At 43.0% G+C, this 17,190-nt stretch overlaps 1 protein-coding gene across 2 annotated transcripts in view; it reads left to right on the top strand.

The window, feature by feature from the left end:
- Positions 1–17,190, top strand: part of LOC138820889 (N-acetyllactosaminide alpha-1,3-galactosyltransferase) — a 72,981-nt gene that overhangs the window by 46,113 nt on the left and 9,678 nt on the right. For both annotated transcript variants that reach the window (XM_070012873.1, XM_070012863.1), the window contains exons 3-6: positions 6,506–6,594; positions 11,227–11,262; positions 13,690–13,752; positions 14,429–14,503. In XM_070012873.1, coding sequence (XP_069868974.1) covers positions 6,515–6,594; positions 11,227–11,262; positions 13,690–13,752; positions 14,429–14,503 — 254 coding nt within the window. In that variant the 5' untranslated portion in view covers positions 6,506–6,514. The remainder of the gene's footprint in view (positions 1–6,505; positions 6,595–11,226; positions 11,263–13,689; positions 13,753–14,428; positions 14,504–17,190) is intronic.

Here is a 17,190-nt window from a genome sequence, read left to right as displayed (position 1 = left end):
CCACCAGAGATCAACTAGGGTTTTTCTAAGCAGGTAGCACCCTTCACTGTAGGAAGCATTGGGGGTTTCCCACACCCACTAGTCATAATCAGGCCCAGTCTTGCAAAGGGACCCATACACCAAGGGACCCTGATGCAGGAGGCTTAGTAAACCTATATCATTTGATTATTATATCAAGGAAGGCCTAAGGGCCACCACAGTAAGATGAGCTCCATGTTGCTAAGTGACTTGGCCACAAACCCTGTGGTTGGAAAGCCTGCAGGAACATTTAAGTCCAAAAAGTCTTGTTTCACATACAAGGAGACTGAGGGCCTTAGAAAGCTTGATGCAGAAGCTTGATGATGTGCTGGCCTGGGCTGACTGTAAGTCTCTTGTGAGGCTGGGCCTCAATCCCCTCTTCTGCCTGACAATTGTCCAAGGTGCCAGGCACATGTGTGCAGCAGCTGGTGGCTCAGCTGTGCCTTTTCAGAGGTGGATCAGAGATGCTTCATCTCAACCGACAGTGGAGATGCGGGCTCCCCTTAGCTGCTCTGTGAGGTGCTTTCACACAGGAAGGAGAGTCTTCTAGTTCTGCTAGTTCTTCTACCCGGAATGCTGGATCTAAACCTTCTCATTCATAATTAAGGACATGGGAGATGAAGAGTGAAGCCTTGGGGCTGGGGACGCAGCTCAGTGGTAGAGTGCTGGTCTCCTATGTGCAAGATTTCCTGCCCAGCACTGCAAGGCAATAAAATAAATACACAAAAATTAAAAAGAAGCCGGGTACCAGTGGCTAGCTACTCAGGAGTCTGAGATCTGAGGATTGTGGTTCAAAGCCAGCCCAGGCAGGAAAGGCTGTGAGATTCTTATCTCCAATAAACCATTCAGAAAACCAGAAGTGGCACAGTGGCTCAAGTGGTAGAGCACTAGCCTTGAGCTGAAGAGCTGAGGGACAGCATTCAGGCCCAGAGTTCAAGCCCTATGACTGACAAATAAATAAATAAATAAAAGAATAGAGTCTTGTCCAAAATATCCAACACCGGGTTTGTTGTCTTTCTGCTCTATTTTCCTTTGCAGTTCTTGTCACTATCTTTTTTTTTTAGACTTGAACTCAGGGCCTGTCCCTGAGTTTCCTTTTGCTCAAGGCTAGTAGCACTCTACCACTTGAGGCACAGCGCCACTTCCAGCCTTCAAACGTGCTAGGCAAGCACTAAGCCACATTCCAAGCCCAATACTTGTCACCATCTTGGTGAGTCTCCATGGAAGCACCGTGGTGGTCTTCATCTTGGATCTAAGAAGTTGGTTTAGGTCTAAGAACTGACTGGTGCTAGATCCATGTTGAGAATGAACCCGTGCTGGAGTAACACCAAAGCCCCACATGATTCCTCTTACTGATTGATCCACTCCACAAACACATGGGGTGCGCCTACTGGGTGCTAGGGAGCCTGTGCCGGCCTGACCCATCATACTACGGCACAGGACTGAGGCCCATGCAGAGAAGGAACAGTTCCTCACAGAAGACAAGGGATTCAGGGGAAAGAGGGGCAGTGGAGGAGATAGAGGCGAGGAGGAGGGCTCCTAAGGTTGCTGGGGAGGTTTGGTTTCCTTTGCCACTGCTTTTACCCTGCCTGCTCCCTGCCCTCAGAGATAATGGCTTTTCCAGGCCCTCTGAGTATATAGCTATTCAGCTGAGAGGAGAAAACAGAATCCTCCAGTGTTCCTTCCAGAGAGGAACTCTGTTTGGAAGGGACACATGTACTCCTCCCACTTGGGGCAAATCTGTATGGTTCTCTGATCAGGTGAGTATTGTTCTGAGTGAGATGAGCTGCAGGTGGATAGGGAAGAATTAATTTATGGGCCACACATATAGAAAAATCTGTCTAACCTTCCAGGGAAATAACTGAGGAAAAGAGAGAGAGGGAAAAGGGAACAAGGAGCGTGGTGTGACACTTTGCAGGGTGACCCTGCCTGGGGAAATACCTGCACTCTCTGCACTAGGAGCATAAGTGCTTTCATCTGGGATCCTGTGCGGGAGCCAGGTTTACATGGCTGAGTATGGGTGTGGCCGGGGACCTAGAGCAAATGGAGCCATAGAGTTAGAAATGACAAGTATTAAGTCAGAGGCTTCTCGGAGATGGCGGGAAAACTATGTACCTGCACAACTCTGCGACTGTGGCTGGCCAAGGTAACTCAGGAGTGGGGTGAGGGGACATCAGAGGTTTTACTCCCCTGATTAAAACAATGTGTTAGTATAATTCAGTGCTTTGCCCCTTGCAGGCATTTAAGTTTAAACCTATGTTTCTTTCCTGGTAGGTAAGGCACTCAGCCACCCATCTTCAGAGTTATAGTTTTGAAAAAAACCCAAATACAGAAAGAAACATGCAGGAGGAGGACTTGTAGACTACAGTGTCTGCCAAATGCCTCGGTTTTGTTTTTCCAGAGAGAAAAATAAAATATTTGAAAAGACTCACTGGCCAGCTTCCTAAAAAACTTGGGATCTAGGTTCTAGGAAGTGTGTGTATGCTTTTAGTGTTATGGTTCTAGGTCTTTGCTAAGGATACCAGGTTGGCTCATTCAGACAGTTTCAAAGGTAAGATTCACACCAGAGGGAAAGTTAACCACAGCCAAAGAAGAAGCAGGTTCAAGCCATCTATGAAGTCCAGAAAGAAATGGGCTCTGAGAATTACCTCTGATGTTAATTCCTAAAATTAATTTTTTTTTAAAAAAGGGAAAGAAAGAAAATCACTAACACTTACATATTTGGGTAGATTAGGCAGAGTTAGGCCCGAGTTGGACTCTCTCTGATGGGAGCTTCACTGTTCTCTCTTGGGAGTGTTTTCACCTTTTCTGCATTTAATGAGCCTTCTGACTGAGAGACAATTTACAGGGGACCCTCAGCAGGTGGGGCTGACACAGCGGAAACTCCAGCCAGGCTTGCTTTTGCTTCTCAGCACGCTGAGGGTTTTGTAGCAGTGCCTGGGGCTTGATCAGAGAAAATAAAAACTTAGTCCCCCTTTTGAGCAGCCCTTAATCAGGCTGAGGCTCAGAACAGATGGATAAGCCTTTAGAGTCTACTCATTTGCATCTATTTGCACCTCATTGCATAATGTGTTCTTATTCCTGATCTGTCCCTGCTTTCCTTCAAATATGTTTTGAGCATTTGCTAAGCACCAGGCTCTGTGCTGTCTCACTGGATCCTCTCGACTGCCCATTTTATGAACACCACTATTAAGAACTGCCATGTTTAAAATGCATTCTATGTCAAAACATAGTGATTTCCAGATAGTGGCCATAAAATTCTTAAAACTCAATCTAGGAGTTTATAGACACCTCAAATTGACATTGAGTTCAATATTGGCTTTTTATTGTTTCATAACAGCTCTCTCTCCAAGGAAGGGGGAATAGAATGTCACAGTTGAAAACCACTTTGGTTCCTTTAACCAAAATTGTATTGAATAATAAAGGCAATATGAGAGAGATGTGGAAGAGGAGGTGATAAGACCTGAGACTGGAATAATCTAAGAACTTCTTTTTTGTTGTTGTTGGTGGTGGTGGTCATGAGGCTTGAACTCTGGGCCTGGGTGCTGTCCCTCAGCATTTCAGCTCTAGGCTAGTGCTGTAGCACTTGAGCCACTGTGACATTTACGGTTTTCTGCGTGGTTTATTGAAGAGTCTAATGGACTTTTCTGCCCGGGTTGGCTTTGAACCATGATCCTCAGATCTGAGCCTCCTCAGCTAGGATTACAGGTGTGAGCCATCGGCGCCCAGCTAAGAACTTCTTTTGAAAGACCCTCCTTGCCCCCAGAAGGTAAAAATTTCAGTGTCAACTATATTTCAGTTACTCACTGAAAGGAAAGGAAGCTTTTTCTGCTAAGGATCATTTAGATATTAGGACATCATTATTAGTCATCAAAAATTACCAGTAGAGCTAGGTCTAGGAGCTTACACCTATAATCCTACCTACTCAGGAGTCTGAGATCTTGAGGATGGCAGTTTGAAGCCAGCTGGCCAAGAAAGTATGGGGAGATTCTTATCTCCAATTAACCAGCAAATAAAGCCTGAAGTGGAACTGTGGCTCAAGTGGTAGAATGCCAGTCTTGAATGGAAAAACTGCAACGCTTAGACCCTAAGTTCAAGCCCCAGGACTGGCACAAAAGAAAAAAATCAATATAGGCAGATGGGCTGCTGGCAGCTGATGAGAAGCATGTGTTTCTGTGTCATCACATACCAAATGATTTCCGATGTTCCTCATTCCTTGGAAGGAGGGCAGTGGGGATCCAGGGTTGAATCAGGAAGCTCACTGACCACCTACCACAGACGGTTCCACAGTTCCACCTGAAACTCATATGTCTTATTCTCCAGCCACGTCCTCTAACCTTTCTTATCTTCTCAGTAAATGCTTCAGATTTCACCCACTGAGGAGGCAAAATTCTGGCTTTGCTCCTCTCCCTCGTCCCTGATGCCAAAATCAGCAGCCACATCCTAACAACTCTTTCTACAAAGTAGATAAATCACTTAAATTTATTTTTCCCAGTAGACATAACACAAAAATTAAGCATATTAAGGGGTACCCTGTAAGGTTTTGATACAATATATACCTTGTGTAATGTTTAAGTGAAACATATTTCTCGAGCATTTTTTTTAATTTCCTATATGAAAACTTAGAAGATTCTTCTTGCTTTTTGAAATGTACAGTACAATATTGTTATCTGTAGTCCCCTGAGGGTGCAATAATACAGCAGAATTTGTTGTTCCTATCTAATCATAGCCTAGTATCCATTATCAGCTTTCCCCATTCTTCTGCCCCCACCCTTGCCTATTCTCTGGTAACCTTTTTTTTTTTTTTTATCAGTTGTGGGGTTTGAACTATGGACCTGGGCGCTGTCCTTCAGCTCTTCAGCTCAAGGCTAACGCTCTATCACTTGAGCCACAGCGCTACTTCCAGTTTTCTAGTGTTTTATTGAGGATGAGTCTCACAGACTATCCTGCCCCGGCTGGCTTTGAACTTCCATCCTCAGATCTCAGCCTCCTGAGTAGCTAGGATTACAGGCACAAGCCACCAGCACCCAGATTGGTAAGCAATTTTTAAGAGACCAACTTTTTTAGATTCCATGTGATTCAGATCATGCAGTTCTTATCTATGTCTGCCTCCAAAGTATAATTAGGTTGAATCTACTTCTAGCCATTTCTCTGTCTCCTTTTTAGCATAGGTCACTGTTCTGTATTTTTATTATTTATTTATTTATTTATTTTTTGTCAGTTGTGGGGCTTGAACTCAGAGCCTGGGTGCTGTCCCTGAGCTTTTCGCTCAAGGCTAATAGTGCTGTACTACTTTTGAGTCACAATGCCACTTCTGGTTTTCTAGTGGTTAAGAGTCTCACAGACTTTCCTGACTGTCCTGGCTTTAAACCACGATCCTCAGCTCTCACCCTCCTGAGTAGCTAGGATTACAGGCATGAACCACTGGCACTCCGTTCTGTGTTCTTTTATACAGTGGTCAGTCAGGTGGTCAAGGATGGACACAGGAAAGAGCCTCAGGAAAAGAAGCCAGGTTTATTATGCTAACAGGACTTCAATACAGGAGGCATGGCATAGTATGCAAGACCACATGGGGAAAGTCCTCAGGATCATCAAGAGAAGGAAGATGGTGTTGGGGTGAGTGGGGGGGGGGAAGAGGGGAGAAAAGGATGAGGCCAGAAATCTAACTGGGTTTTCATGAGAAAGACAAGGCATGGCAAGGGAACAGTTTAGAATTAGCTAGTTGGAATACTTTTGGTAGGTTCCAAGCTTTATGGGTGATCTGTAGGTGTCTGGTATCTGGTCCTGGGATGATGAAAGCCAACACCTATTGTCTTGCATAATGTTTCATCTTTTTCACCTTTTGCTCATTCTTTCGTATTCAACTTTAATTTCCCTTCCACAGCAAGTCTTCCTTGACCACGAAACTGAAGAACTTCCCCACCCAATACTGCATCCCTTTCTATCACAATTTCATGAAGCAATGTAAAACTATCTGTATCCTTGAGTGCAGAGGGTTTGCTTGCTCGTGAATGTAGTGGGGGTAAACTGGGTGGGGCTGGGAAGTAGGCAAGACCTAGAGCATAAAGCACCAGAGTCATTTTCTCCTCTGAGCAGAGGTCATGTAGCCAGTCACCCAAGGGCAGGAGATTCGGGAGTGGCTCCCCAAGGACACATGCCATAAGATAAGGTGATCTGAATCAGGAGTTACTTGGAGTTCTGGGGACCCACTTACAGCTTTCCTGTATCTATGGTGGGTTGGGATCCTTTCTTGGCATCCTTCCCAACACAGGCAGCCTACTCTACTAATTGAGTTTGCCTAATTTTGGCTGCTTATGCAATTAAAGGTAAAACACACTCCTCAGCTCTAATTCAATACTCATAAATTTATCTCCTACAGTGAACATGGGTAAGAAATATTTTTAAAAACCATCTCTTGCTCTGGATTTCATTTAATCTATTTTCCACCTCTTCTCTCCCCCACCCCTACTTTTTTTTTTGCCTCTAGGAGAAAATAATGAATGTCAAAGGAAAAGTAATTCTGTCGATGCTGGTTGTCTCAACTGTGATTGTTGTGTTTTGGGAATATATCAACAGGTAATTATGGAACAAGATGGAATTATGTTGATGGAAGTACTGCTTTAATTCCATTTCACTAATGTCAGCCAAGTTACCAAATTGAATTAAATCAGGATTAACAGAAACCATAAATGAGAATTTCCATCATTCTTATATTCTTGAACCCCAGAATGCCTTTAAAAATCACCAGATTCTCCAAGTAATTTCTGGCTAATGAATTCATAATTCCTCTTATGTTCCTATTATCTTGATTTTAAAATTTTTTCCATTTTTGTAGTGGTAATCCAATACGGAAATCACCTTTTAGATATTTCGGACAGGAATTCCATGAGAAATCTATCCTGAATTTTGCAATCAGTAAGATATTTGCAGAGTTTAAAGGAGCAGTTCAAGTTGTTGACTTTTGCTGGAAAAATACACATTGAATTGCTGGTGATTCATTTGTGCCTTGCTGAAATATTAGCTCTCTCTCTCAGCTTTTAAAAACAGAATGAATTAAATGTTTATGAATGATCAAACTCATCTGTAGATTCAACTATATGAGCTGCCTCTGTGCTTTCTGAAGAAATTCCAGTGTCTTAAAGATAACCACAGTAGAGGATTCTAGCTTAAAAGTCTCCACAGCCTGACTTTGACTTAAAAGTCTATGGCAACGCTTAGCTTTCAGCTTCAAGAAGTTCCTTGTATAATTGAATTGTACAAAATTGTCATGACACCATTAGTGAAATGTTTCAGTGGCCTGAATTCAAGGTGGTTGCCTAGATTAATATTTGAATATCTCTTTCTTTTTTTGGAGGGGGGGGGGTCCGGTAGTGGGCCTGAACTCTGGGCCTAGGCGCTGTCCCTCAGCTCTTCAGCTCAAGGCTAGCGCTCTACCACTTGAGTCACAGCACCACTTCAAGCTTTTTTCTTTTTGCTTATGTGGTGCTGAGGAATCAAACCAAGGGCATCATGCATGCAAGGCAAGGGCTCTACCACTGAGCCACCTTCCCAGCCCAATTTGAATATCTCTTTCAGTTCGTAAATTAATGAACCAGTTTGACTGTCTTGTCTACCAAAAAAAAAAAAAAAAAGGAACTACACCTTTCGGTGCATTGATAGCAGGAGAAATCTGAAGAACACAGAACTAATTAGTCTTAAGGTGTGGCACATGTCTAACCACTTCTAGAATATTCTCTTGTTTCATTCTGAATGACTAATTTTGAGAAAAACTTGACAAGCTAGTAGGTGACCAAGTTTTAAAAGTCTGGAAAGTAGGTCTTTAGAATTGAGGAAACTGGTTCGAAGAAGAGATGACTCAGATTTGGGGATGGGGACCCTAGAACTCCCTTACACATGCAAGAGCTGAGGAAGCTCAGCTCAGCTCAGCATACCATAACAAGAGACCATACATTGTGTAACTTGTAACAACAGAAAGTTATTTATCACAGTTCCAGAGGCTGGGGAATTCAAGATCAAAGTACCAGCTGATTTGGTTCCCAATTGATGGCTCTTTACTTGGCTTGCAAATGGCATTTTCTCCCCCATCCACACATGACAGAGAGCAAGCAAGTTTTAGTCTCTTTCTAATAAGGTCACTAATTCCATCGTGGGATCCCACCCTCATAACCTCATTTAAAACCTAATAACCTCCCAGAGGCCCCACCTCCAATTACCATAACTTGAGCAACAGGACTTCAACATACAAAATTTGGAGGGGTGGGATTCAGACATTCACTCCTTCACAGGCAGCAGTAGCAGCAGCATCTGCTCAGAGGACAACACAGCACAGGATACTTTGGCAAATGAAGGAATAACTAGCAGTCAGGTGTATCCTCAAGAAGAAGTGCACTTTGGGATTCCTACCTGGAGTTGGAATGCTTTTTTAGATAGCCTTCAAGCTTTGAACCTGAACAACACTTGATTACATAACTTTGGTGATTAGGGTTGTAACCACAGTTGTACCTCCATATTCTGAGTGGTCCAAAATATGGGAGCCAAAGTTTCAAATGTGCATATTGGTATCTACCTCTTAGGAAGAGGAGTATTTTTCAGTGCTGGGTGTGCTTGCTGTTTATGAATGGTCATCAGTGGCTCTTCTGGGCCATTGTCTCATACCCAGATTCTAGCTATAGCATTCTCTTGTATGCAGAATCGCTTTATTATCTGTAAGAGGCCTCAAAGAGAGCAAGCAGCTTTTGCCACTTTTACAAGCTAGCCTTGGGGAAGCCTGAGATGAGCTGAGGACACTGACCTTAGCCACAAACTCAGAAAGATTTAAAAATAAGTCGAACGCATGTACCAATTAGTAAATTGAAGAAATTTGGTCAATAAGGCACTTAAAAGTATGTTATCAAGGATAGCATTCAATTTGAGACTGTTTTAAAAAAAAACCCTTAGCATTTTAGAGCTGGAGAAAATCTAACTATTTTTAAAAAATGACAGTGGTAGTGATGACAGATGATAGTTGATGGAAGCTATTGATTACTGAGTGCCAGGATCCAGGCCACACAGTAATTTCCTGTTCTCATAATCGAACTGCAAAGTGTAGGTAGGTGCTACTCCCAAGTTTTTAGATGAGGAACACTGAGTCTCAAAAATGTTAAATGCAAGGTTTAAAGTTTAAAAATGCAAAGTTTAGGAAATTTTAGGTTTCTGGGTCTACCCCCACATTCTTCATATACTTCCTATTATTAATTATTTATACTTATTTATTTAGTATATTAGTTATTTATTGATCCATCTAGATTGTAATAATGCCCTGGATGGGGGAGTTCAACCTGGCTGACACAGCCCTCCCAGCACTCAGCACAGAAAAGTAGGTCCACAAGGAAGGAGGGCTCCTTCTCTTTCTCCTCTTTTTCCTCCTCCTCTTCCTCCTCCTCCTGTTCTTATTCTGTCCCCTACACCTCCTGCTTCTGTCTCCTACTCCTCTTGTTCTCTGCTCCATGCTCCTCCTCCTTCTGTCCTCTACCCTGTGTTCTTTATCTTCTGTCTTCTTCCCTCTTTGTCCCCTACTTCTCTCCCTTCTGTCTCCTACTCCTCATGTTCTTCTTCTGTCCCCTACTCCTCTTCCTTTTTTTTGGGGGGGGGTGTCCAGTTGTGGGGCCTGAACTCTGGGCCTGAGCACCGTCCCTCAGCTCTTCAGCTCAAGGCTAGCGCTCTACCACTTGAGCCACAGTGCCACTTCTGGCTTTTTTCTTTTTGCTTATGTGGTGCTGAGGAATCGAACCCAGGGCCTCAGGCATGCAAGGCAAGCGCTCTACCACTGAGCCACCTTCCCAGCCCACTCCTCCTCCTTTTGTAGGATTCAAACTCAGATTTTCACATACAATTTCTACTCCTCCCTTGGGAAGGATCACTTAATGCCCATGTGCCACACTTCCCACATCTGTAGAGTGAGGTTATAAACAGAAACCACTTCTCTCATGAGAGGATTTCTTAAGCTGTAAGCTGCCTAGGGCAGTATCTGGCTGAGTACTTCCTGTTATGAATATCATCAGTCAGAGTCGATAAGCTGATTTAGGAGCTAGGAACTTTAGAGCTTTAGGTGAGGCTTAGAACTTGTTCTCAAGTGTGATACCAACTGTTGTTACACTTTTCCCCAAATGCCTCTCTGGTCAGTGTCCTCATGCTCTGCTGCTGTCTGGACCACTACCTCTACCTCCTAATGGTTCTCCACACCTACTTTGTGCTCCCTGCACTCTGTTTTCCAGTGTTGTTTTTGTTTTTTTAGACGCACACAAGACCCTGTCTCACCCCTGCTGAAACTCAAGGGCAAATTTCCAGTAGGTTCCAGAAAGCCCTAGTCTTTAGCTACTTCTCTAATTTCTCTAACTTCTACAATTTCATTGTAGGTGCCTCCTTTCCTACCCCAGGGCCTTTGCATGTTGTTTTCTCTGCCTGGGACATTCCTCTTCACTCTTTCCTTCATCTTGGTGAACCCTTAATTATCCTTCAGATTCCAGCTAAAATATCAACTCTTCTGGAAATTCTGGAGACATTTTCATGCCTGCTTATGCCTTTTCTCTCTCATACTTCTTGGAATATGAAGTCACATAGCTTGCCTTATCCTATGTCCCACAAGGATGAGGACTCTCTGTCCTGGCCAGCGGTATATTCCAGCAGTTGGTGTATAGCACATTCCTATCAAATATTTATAGAATAACTGAATAGAGATGATACTCCAAAGGAGTCATCATCCTGGTCCAGCCTTGTAGGTGCTTCAAGACAGTCTCCCTGCCTTAGTTGGTCAAGATGCCTTTGGGTACCACTTTACAGAAGGCTTTTAGCAACATAGAGCTTTTGGCTCTTCATTTGATGCTGTCTTTTCTAAAGGGAGATAAACTCAGTAGGGAAGCTGGGCTTTGGTATTTCCCCCTCCAGAGCATCTTTTATCAGGTACCTGTGAATAGGTAGCAGAAGAGGACCTGACTGCCAGCCAGCAGTCTTAAACAAACAAAAGGTGGGAAATTCTCCAGATACTCCCTTCCTCTGGAAAGCCTGAAGTAACCCCAACTAGAAATTCCCAGACACCTGTATCCTTCATTACCTGCTTGCAGCAGGTAAAACCTAGTTCTCAGCCCAATCGGGGCTCAGTAAGACTGTTGGCAGAAGAGCCTTTCTCAGAATAAAAGTAACATGATGCTTTTATTTCTTGTTTGTTTTCAGCCCAGAAGGCTCCTTCTTGTGGATATATCACTCAAAGTAAGTGTCTTGACTTCTAGGTATCTATTGGCTATCTCCCACATCTGTTCTTGCAAACACCCCTGACCCTGCTTGATCCTTCACACTCCAGCCAGTGATGGTACTCAGGCTGAAGTGGGAGCGAACAGCATGCGCCTGTGGAATTGGTTATTGGGGATCAGAACTGTATTTCTCCAGCCCCAGTTTATAGAAGCATGACTTACATTTTGATGTTGGTTCTATCAAGGGTTCCTTTATGTGGTGTCATTTTGGAAATATTGCTGTCTAAGTGATAAAAAAACAATCTGGGAAGATATTTTCCATTATTCTGCCCTGAATATGTTGACTAAAGAACTACACAAAAGTTGCTCTGAGAATATGAATCAGGGAAAAAAAAATCCTGAGTCTCATGACAGACTACCATGTGTCATTGTTTAAAACAATTTTTTTAAAAGTAAAACAATCAGAGCTATATAAACTTTTATTTTCCTACCTTTGGCTTGGTTCCAGGAAGCTCAGCACAAAGTATTGTTCTTAACTGCTTGTATTTGCCTTAGTGTGATTTCTGATATAATTTATCTCTTCCTATTACATCCTGATTCTTATACTCATATGGCATGGAGCCGTGGGAACTTGCTTAAACCTACTCAGACAATATTCTGCTGTAAAATGAAAAGGAAAGTAAACCTTATGTGGGATGACCAAGATCGTAAGAAAATTCATACTTGGGCAGCCAAGTCACTGTTTTAGGGGTGTTTACTCTTGTGTTGTTTCTCTGGTTAGTATAACTACACCTCTACCAAAAGTCATTTTAAATTCTTCCTGAAAGTAAATGAACTTTAAAACAGGTTTCTTAGCCAGATGTAATGACACATGCCTGTAATCTCAGCTAGCAGGTGAAGTGGCAGTATCGCTTGAGTTGATGAGTATGAAACTGGCTTGAACAGCATAGCAAGACTCTAAAAATAAAAAAGGGGCCGGGTGCTGATGGCTCACGCCTGTAATCCTAGCTACTCAGCAGGCTGAGGTCTGAGGATCAAGGTTCAAAGCCAACCTGGGCAGAAAAGTCCATGAGACTCTTACCTCCAGTTAGCCACCAGAAAACCAGAAGTGGTGCTGTAGCTCAAGAGGTAGAGCACTAGCCTTGAGCTGAAGGACAGCGCCCAGGCCCAGAGTTCAAGCCCCACAACCGACAAAATAAATAAATAATAATAATAAAAGGTTGAACTGGGAAGGTGGCTCCTTCATGCCTACCACTCATGAAGCCCTGGGTTTGATTCCTTAGTACCACATAAACAAAAAAAAAGCTGGAAGTGGCACTGTGACTCAGGTGGTAGAGTGCTAGTCTTGAGCAAAAAGTAGCTCAGGGACAGTGCCTAGGCCCTGATTTCAGGATGGCAAATAAAATTAATTAATTAATTAAAATTTTAAAAAATTCTTGCTGGATAGTGGTGGCTAGTGCCTATAATCCTAGCTACTCAGCAGTGAGATTCTTATCTCCAATGAGCCACCAGAATGCTGGAAGCAGAGGTGTGGCTCTAGAGGTAGAGTACCACCCTTGTGTGAAAATGCCAAATAAGAGAGTGAGCCCCTTAGTTAAAGCCCTAGTATTGGCGCACATACATGTACACGCACATACACACACATGAGTTTCCTAATATTAAGCCTGCTCAGAGTTACCTTGCCACCTTATCTATACCAACTGAAGAACATGGTATGGCTGACTTCCCCTTCTCTTCTCCTCCAGAAGCTCCCCACAGTGTCACAGTGAGAGTGTGGCAGCTCTCTTAAGTGAATGGCTAAGGTGGCTTCTAATGACAGGTTCCTAAAGGTCTTGCTCAGCAACCCTCAGATTTTCCAAGCTGTCACTGGTGACCTTTGGGCCAGTGGAATATTCCTAAGCTGACCTTTGTACAACTTGGATGCTCATAATTTTGAAGAAGAGATGATTCTTAGAAATGTACTTATTTTTACTAAGATGTCAGCTTGTTACAGTAATTTCAGTTTATCAGGCTTTTATATTATGCTTTCTTATTCAGTCTTCAAAATTATCTTCATGGTAGGTTATCATTAACATCATCATCATCACCAAACTACTACCTTTCAGAGGACAAAGTTGAAATCCAGAAAGGAAAATGGCCTGTTGTAGTCACACAGTTAGCAAGTAGCAGATCAGGAGCTCAGGCTTTTGTATTGCTGCTGACTCACTAGTCACTCCCTTTTTCTCTCCTTGCCCTGCTGGGGCTGCTTAGGGGAGAGGGAAAGCTTCTGGTCTGTGCTTTTCATTCATCTAGAGGGTTTTAAATTCTGTTATGAATTGGCTGCTTTAAGTTAGCTTTTTAAAAGTAGTCATCTCTATTTAAAAAAAGCTTTGAACACCCCTCCCCATTCCAGTGTGGCGAATGCTTCATTTTCTGACAGTGTTTGTATTCTTTTTCATTTTTTTAGAAACCCAGAAGTTGATGCCAGCAGCGTTCAGGACTGGTGGTTTTCAAGCTGGTTTAACAATGGGTAAGGCAACAGCAGGCGGTGGCCGAGTGTGTTTGTCTATCCACCCAACACTTGAAGAAGAAAATCCAATGCTTTTATGGTCTATGAATTTCATTTTCGTGACCTTCTCCCTTCCTTATCTTCCTTGCTTACGGAAATTTTATAAGGAATCTATTGTACAGGTAGGATTAGGATGTTTTTTCTTTTTCCAGTGAAGGGTGACAGGAGGGCTGAAAATTTTAAATTTCAGAAAAGACAACAGTAATGTCCTTAAGAGGACTGCTTTAACAAGTCCTCTCCAACCCCTGAGATAACCTGGGTCAATAAATCACTAGCTGCTGATTAGATGAGTGATACTAGAGGGGAACACAGTACCTTTTCATCTGAAGTATGACTAATGCTTAGAGTTCCTGGGGGAACAAATTCCCCTCCCCTCCCCTGAGCTTTTATGTTCAAGGCTAGTGCTCTACCGCTGAAGCCACAGCTCTACCAACAGCTTTTTGATGGTTAATTGGAGATAAGAGTCTCAAGGACTTTTCTGTCCATGCTGGCTTCAACAGTGAGCCTAAGATCTAGGATTATGGGTATAAGCCACCAGCGCCTGGCTAGGATATGTCTTGAGACAGTACCGCACTGTCCTATCATCCCAGATCTCCCTCCTTACACACCTTGTTTTCTCTTTGTGCTTACAATCCAGTTATCAAGAAGAAGAAGAGGACATAAAACACGGTAGAGAAAAGGAGCTTCAGCTGCAAGACTGGTTTGATCCAAAGTAAGAAGAGAAAGCTTGTTCTCCGTGTGCAGTGAGTCCTTAACTTGCAGGAGGTTGGGCACCGCAGGTGCCCTGAGTGCCACTGAACACACTCCTTACTGGGAGAAAGTCCTCGCTTGTATTAGACCTTAAGCAATGGCTTTGACAAGAAACTGAGATCTGATAATAATGCCATAATTTTTTTGGGGGGGGAGTAGTTTGGGTTAGGTGTACTGGGACTTGAATGTAGAAACTCACCCTCTTTTTTTTTTTTTTTGGTCGGTCATGGGGCTTGAACTCAGGACATGTGTGCTGCCCCTGATCAATTTTACTCAAGGCTAACATTTTACTCAAGGCTAACATACTACCCCTTTGAGCCACTGCACCACTTCTTGCTTTTTCTGAATAGTTTATTGGAGATAAAAGTCTTAAGGACTTTCCTGTCAGAACTGACTTTGAACCACAATCATCAGATCTCAGCATCCCAAGTACTAGGATTATAGGCGTGAGCCACCAACACCTGGAGAGACTCACACTCTTGCTTGCAATTTTTGCCTAAAGCTGGCACTCTATCAACATTTGAGCCAAGCCTCCACTTTTAGAGTGTGTGTGTGTGTGTGTGTGTGTGGTGTGTGTGTGTGTGTGTGTGTGTGTGTGTGTGTGTGTGTGTGTGTGTGTGTGTACATGCCAGTCCTGGGGCTTGAACTCAGGGCCTGAGTGCTGTTCCTAAGCATTTTTTGCTCAAGGTTAGTGCTCTATTACTTGAGCCACAGCTCCCATTTTTGGCTTTTTTTGGTGGTCTCATGGACTTTCCTGCTCAGGCTGACTTTGAACCTTGATCCTCAGATCTTAGCCTCCTAAGTAGCTAAGATTACAGAGGTAAGCCATAGATGTCTGGCCACTTCTAGCTTTCTTTTCTTTTCTTCTCTTCTCTTCTCTTTTCTTTCTTTTTTTTTTTTTGCCAGTCCTGGGGCTTGAACTCAGGGCCTGGGTACTGTTCCTGAGCTGCTTTTTACTCAAGGCTAGTGCTCTGCCACTTGAGCCACAGCACTGCTTCCGGCTTGTTCTGTGTATGTGGTACTGAGGAATGGAGCCCAGGGCTTCATGCATGCTAGGCAAGCACTCTACCACTAGGCCACATTCCCAACCCCACTTCTAGCTTTTTACCAGTCAGTTGGAGATAAAGCCTCCCAGGCTTTTCTTCTCAAGACAGGATTCTTAGTTTTTACACTCCTGAGTGGCTTGGATTCAGTTAAGATAAGATTCTAATTCTGACAGTAACTTGATAATAACCTGAGAACTCATTAGCTTTGTAGATGAATTACAAAATAATGGGGCTGGAATGGGCCTTACTGGCCATAGGTGTTATAGAAAGCCATAGGATCTTGAGTTGTGGGAAGAAAGTGCTAAGATTTCATTAAAATCATCCATGAAATAGAAATGATGAGAAAAAAAATCTCATGAGGTCATAAATTTGCTCATCAAACATGCATATGGCAAATCTTTTTCAGTTATGATGTACCCAGGCTAACTTTGAACTATGATCCTTAGATTTCAGCCTCCTGAGTAGCTAAGAGTACAAGCATGAGCCACTGGTACCCAAGCCAACAAGGGCCTGTGTTTCTGTGGCAGGGCCAGAGCTGAATTCATAGGGGGAGACAGGAGAGAGAGACCATGGCCAACTTCTTTCACCCTTTTCTTCCCTACAAATGGCTTAGCTTTACCTCCAAATACAAGGCAAGAAGATATTTAAAGAGTCTTGATTTGATCCAATACAAAATTAAAACCTTCTCAAGGAAGTCTTATTTCTTGCCTACATCAATCATTGTATGCAAGAATGAATGGGTAAATCAACATATTATACATAATATCAATTTATCCTTTTCTGTAAACTACCTCAGACTTACTTTGTGCACATATTTCTACATTAAGATCTCTTTGCTTCCATGACTCTACAGCCTCATTTTTCTCCCCTCCATTCCCCCTTCTCAACGTCCTTGGTAAAGGGGTTTCTCTCTTCCTGACCATCAAAACTTTCAACAGGGTTAAGAAGATGGCCTGTCATGTCTTTTTCCTATGCCAGTTTCCATTCTGTTCCCATTCACTCCCATGACATTAGATACCACCTAGAGTGGATGACTCATATTTTGCCTTTACTCCACATATTTCCCTAGGAACCCTGACTTGTGTCTACCTGCCCGCCCGCCTGCCCGCCTGCCTGCCTGCCATCCCTGAATATCTCACATGTCCCAGATGGATTCCTCAATTGTACCTCACCTTTGTTCGCATTTCCCACGTCAAGAAATAGCTCGAGCTAGAGTCTGAGAGACCTTTTCTTTTGTCTAACCACAGTCAATACTTGCTCCCAAAACGTTCGCACATCCTTCCTTTCTCCACAGCCACAGTCCTAGTTTGTGCTGCCACTAGCTCTTTGCTGGCTCATTTAACCTAGCACATTGTATCTTAATGAGTGATGAACGTTATATATTTCTTAACCTATTGAGTGATTTATAGAGTTTTTAAGACTTCCTCTAACCAATTGTTGAGTATCACAATGTACCCATGAATAAAGACATAAAATAGAAAAGTTAACAACAGCCTAAAAGCATGTGTACTTTAGTTACAGAGACTCTTATTTTTCAGGAAGCCTTTGGCCTGTACTGGCCATGCTGAGGTCACACAATTGAGTGTTTTGTTAGGAAGGAATG

The sequence above is a fragment of the Dipodomys merriami genome, unplaced genomic scaffold, assembly GCF_024711535.1.
Source record: "Dipodomys merriami isolate MVZ:Mamm:240054 unplaced genomic scaffold, mDipMer1.0.p SCAF_11, whole genome shotgun sequence".
Classification (NCBI taxonomy): Eukaryota; Metazoa; Chordata; class Mammalia; order Rodentia; family Heteromyidae; genus Dipodomys; species Dipodomys merriami.
The sequence above is the reverse complement of the archived record's forward strand: the minus strand, read 5'-3'. Positions and strand labels throughout refer to the sequence as shown.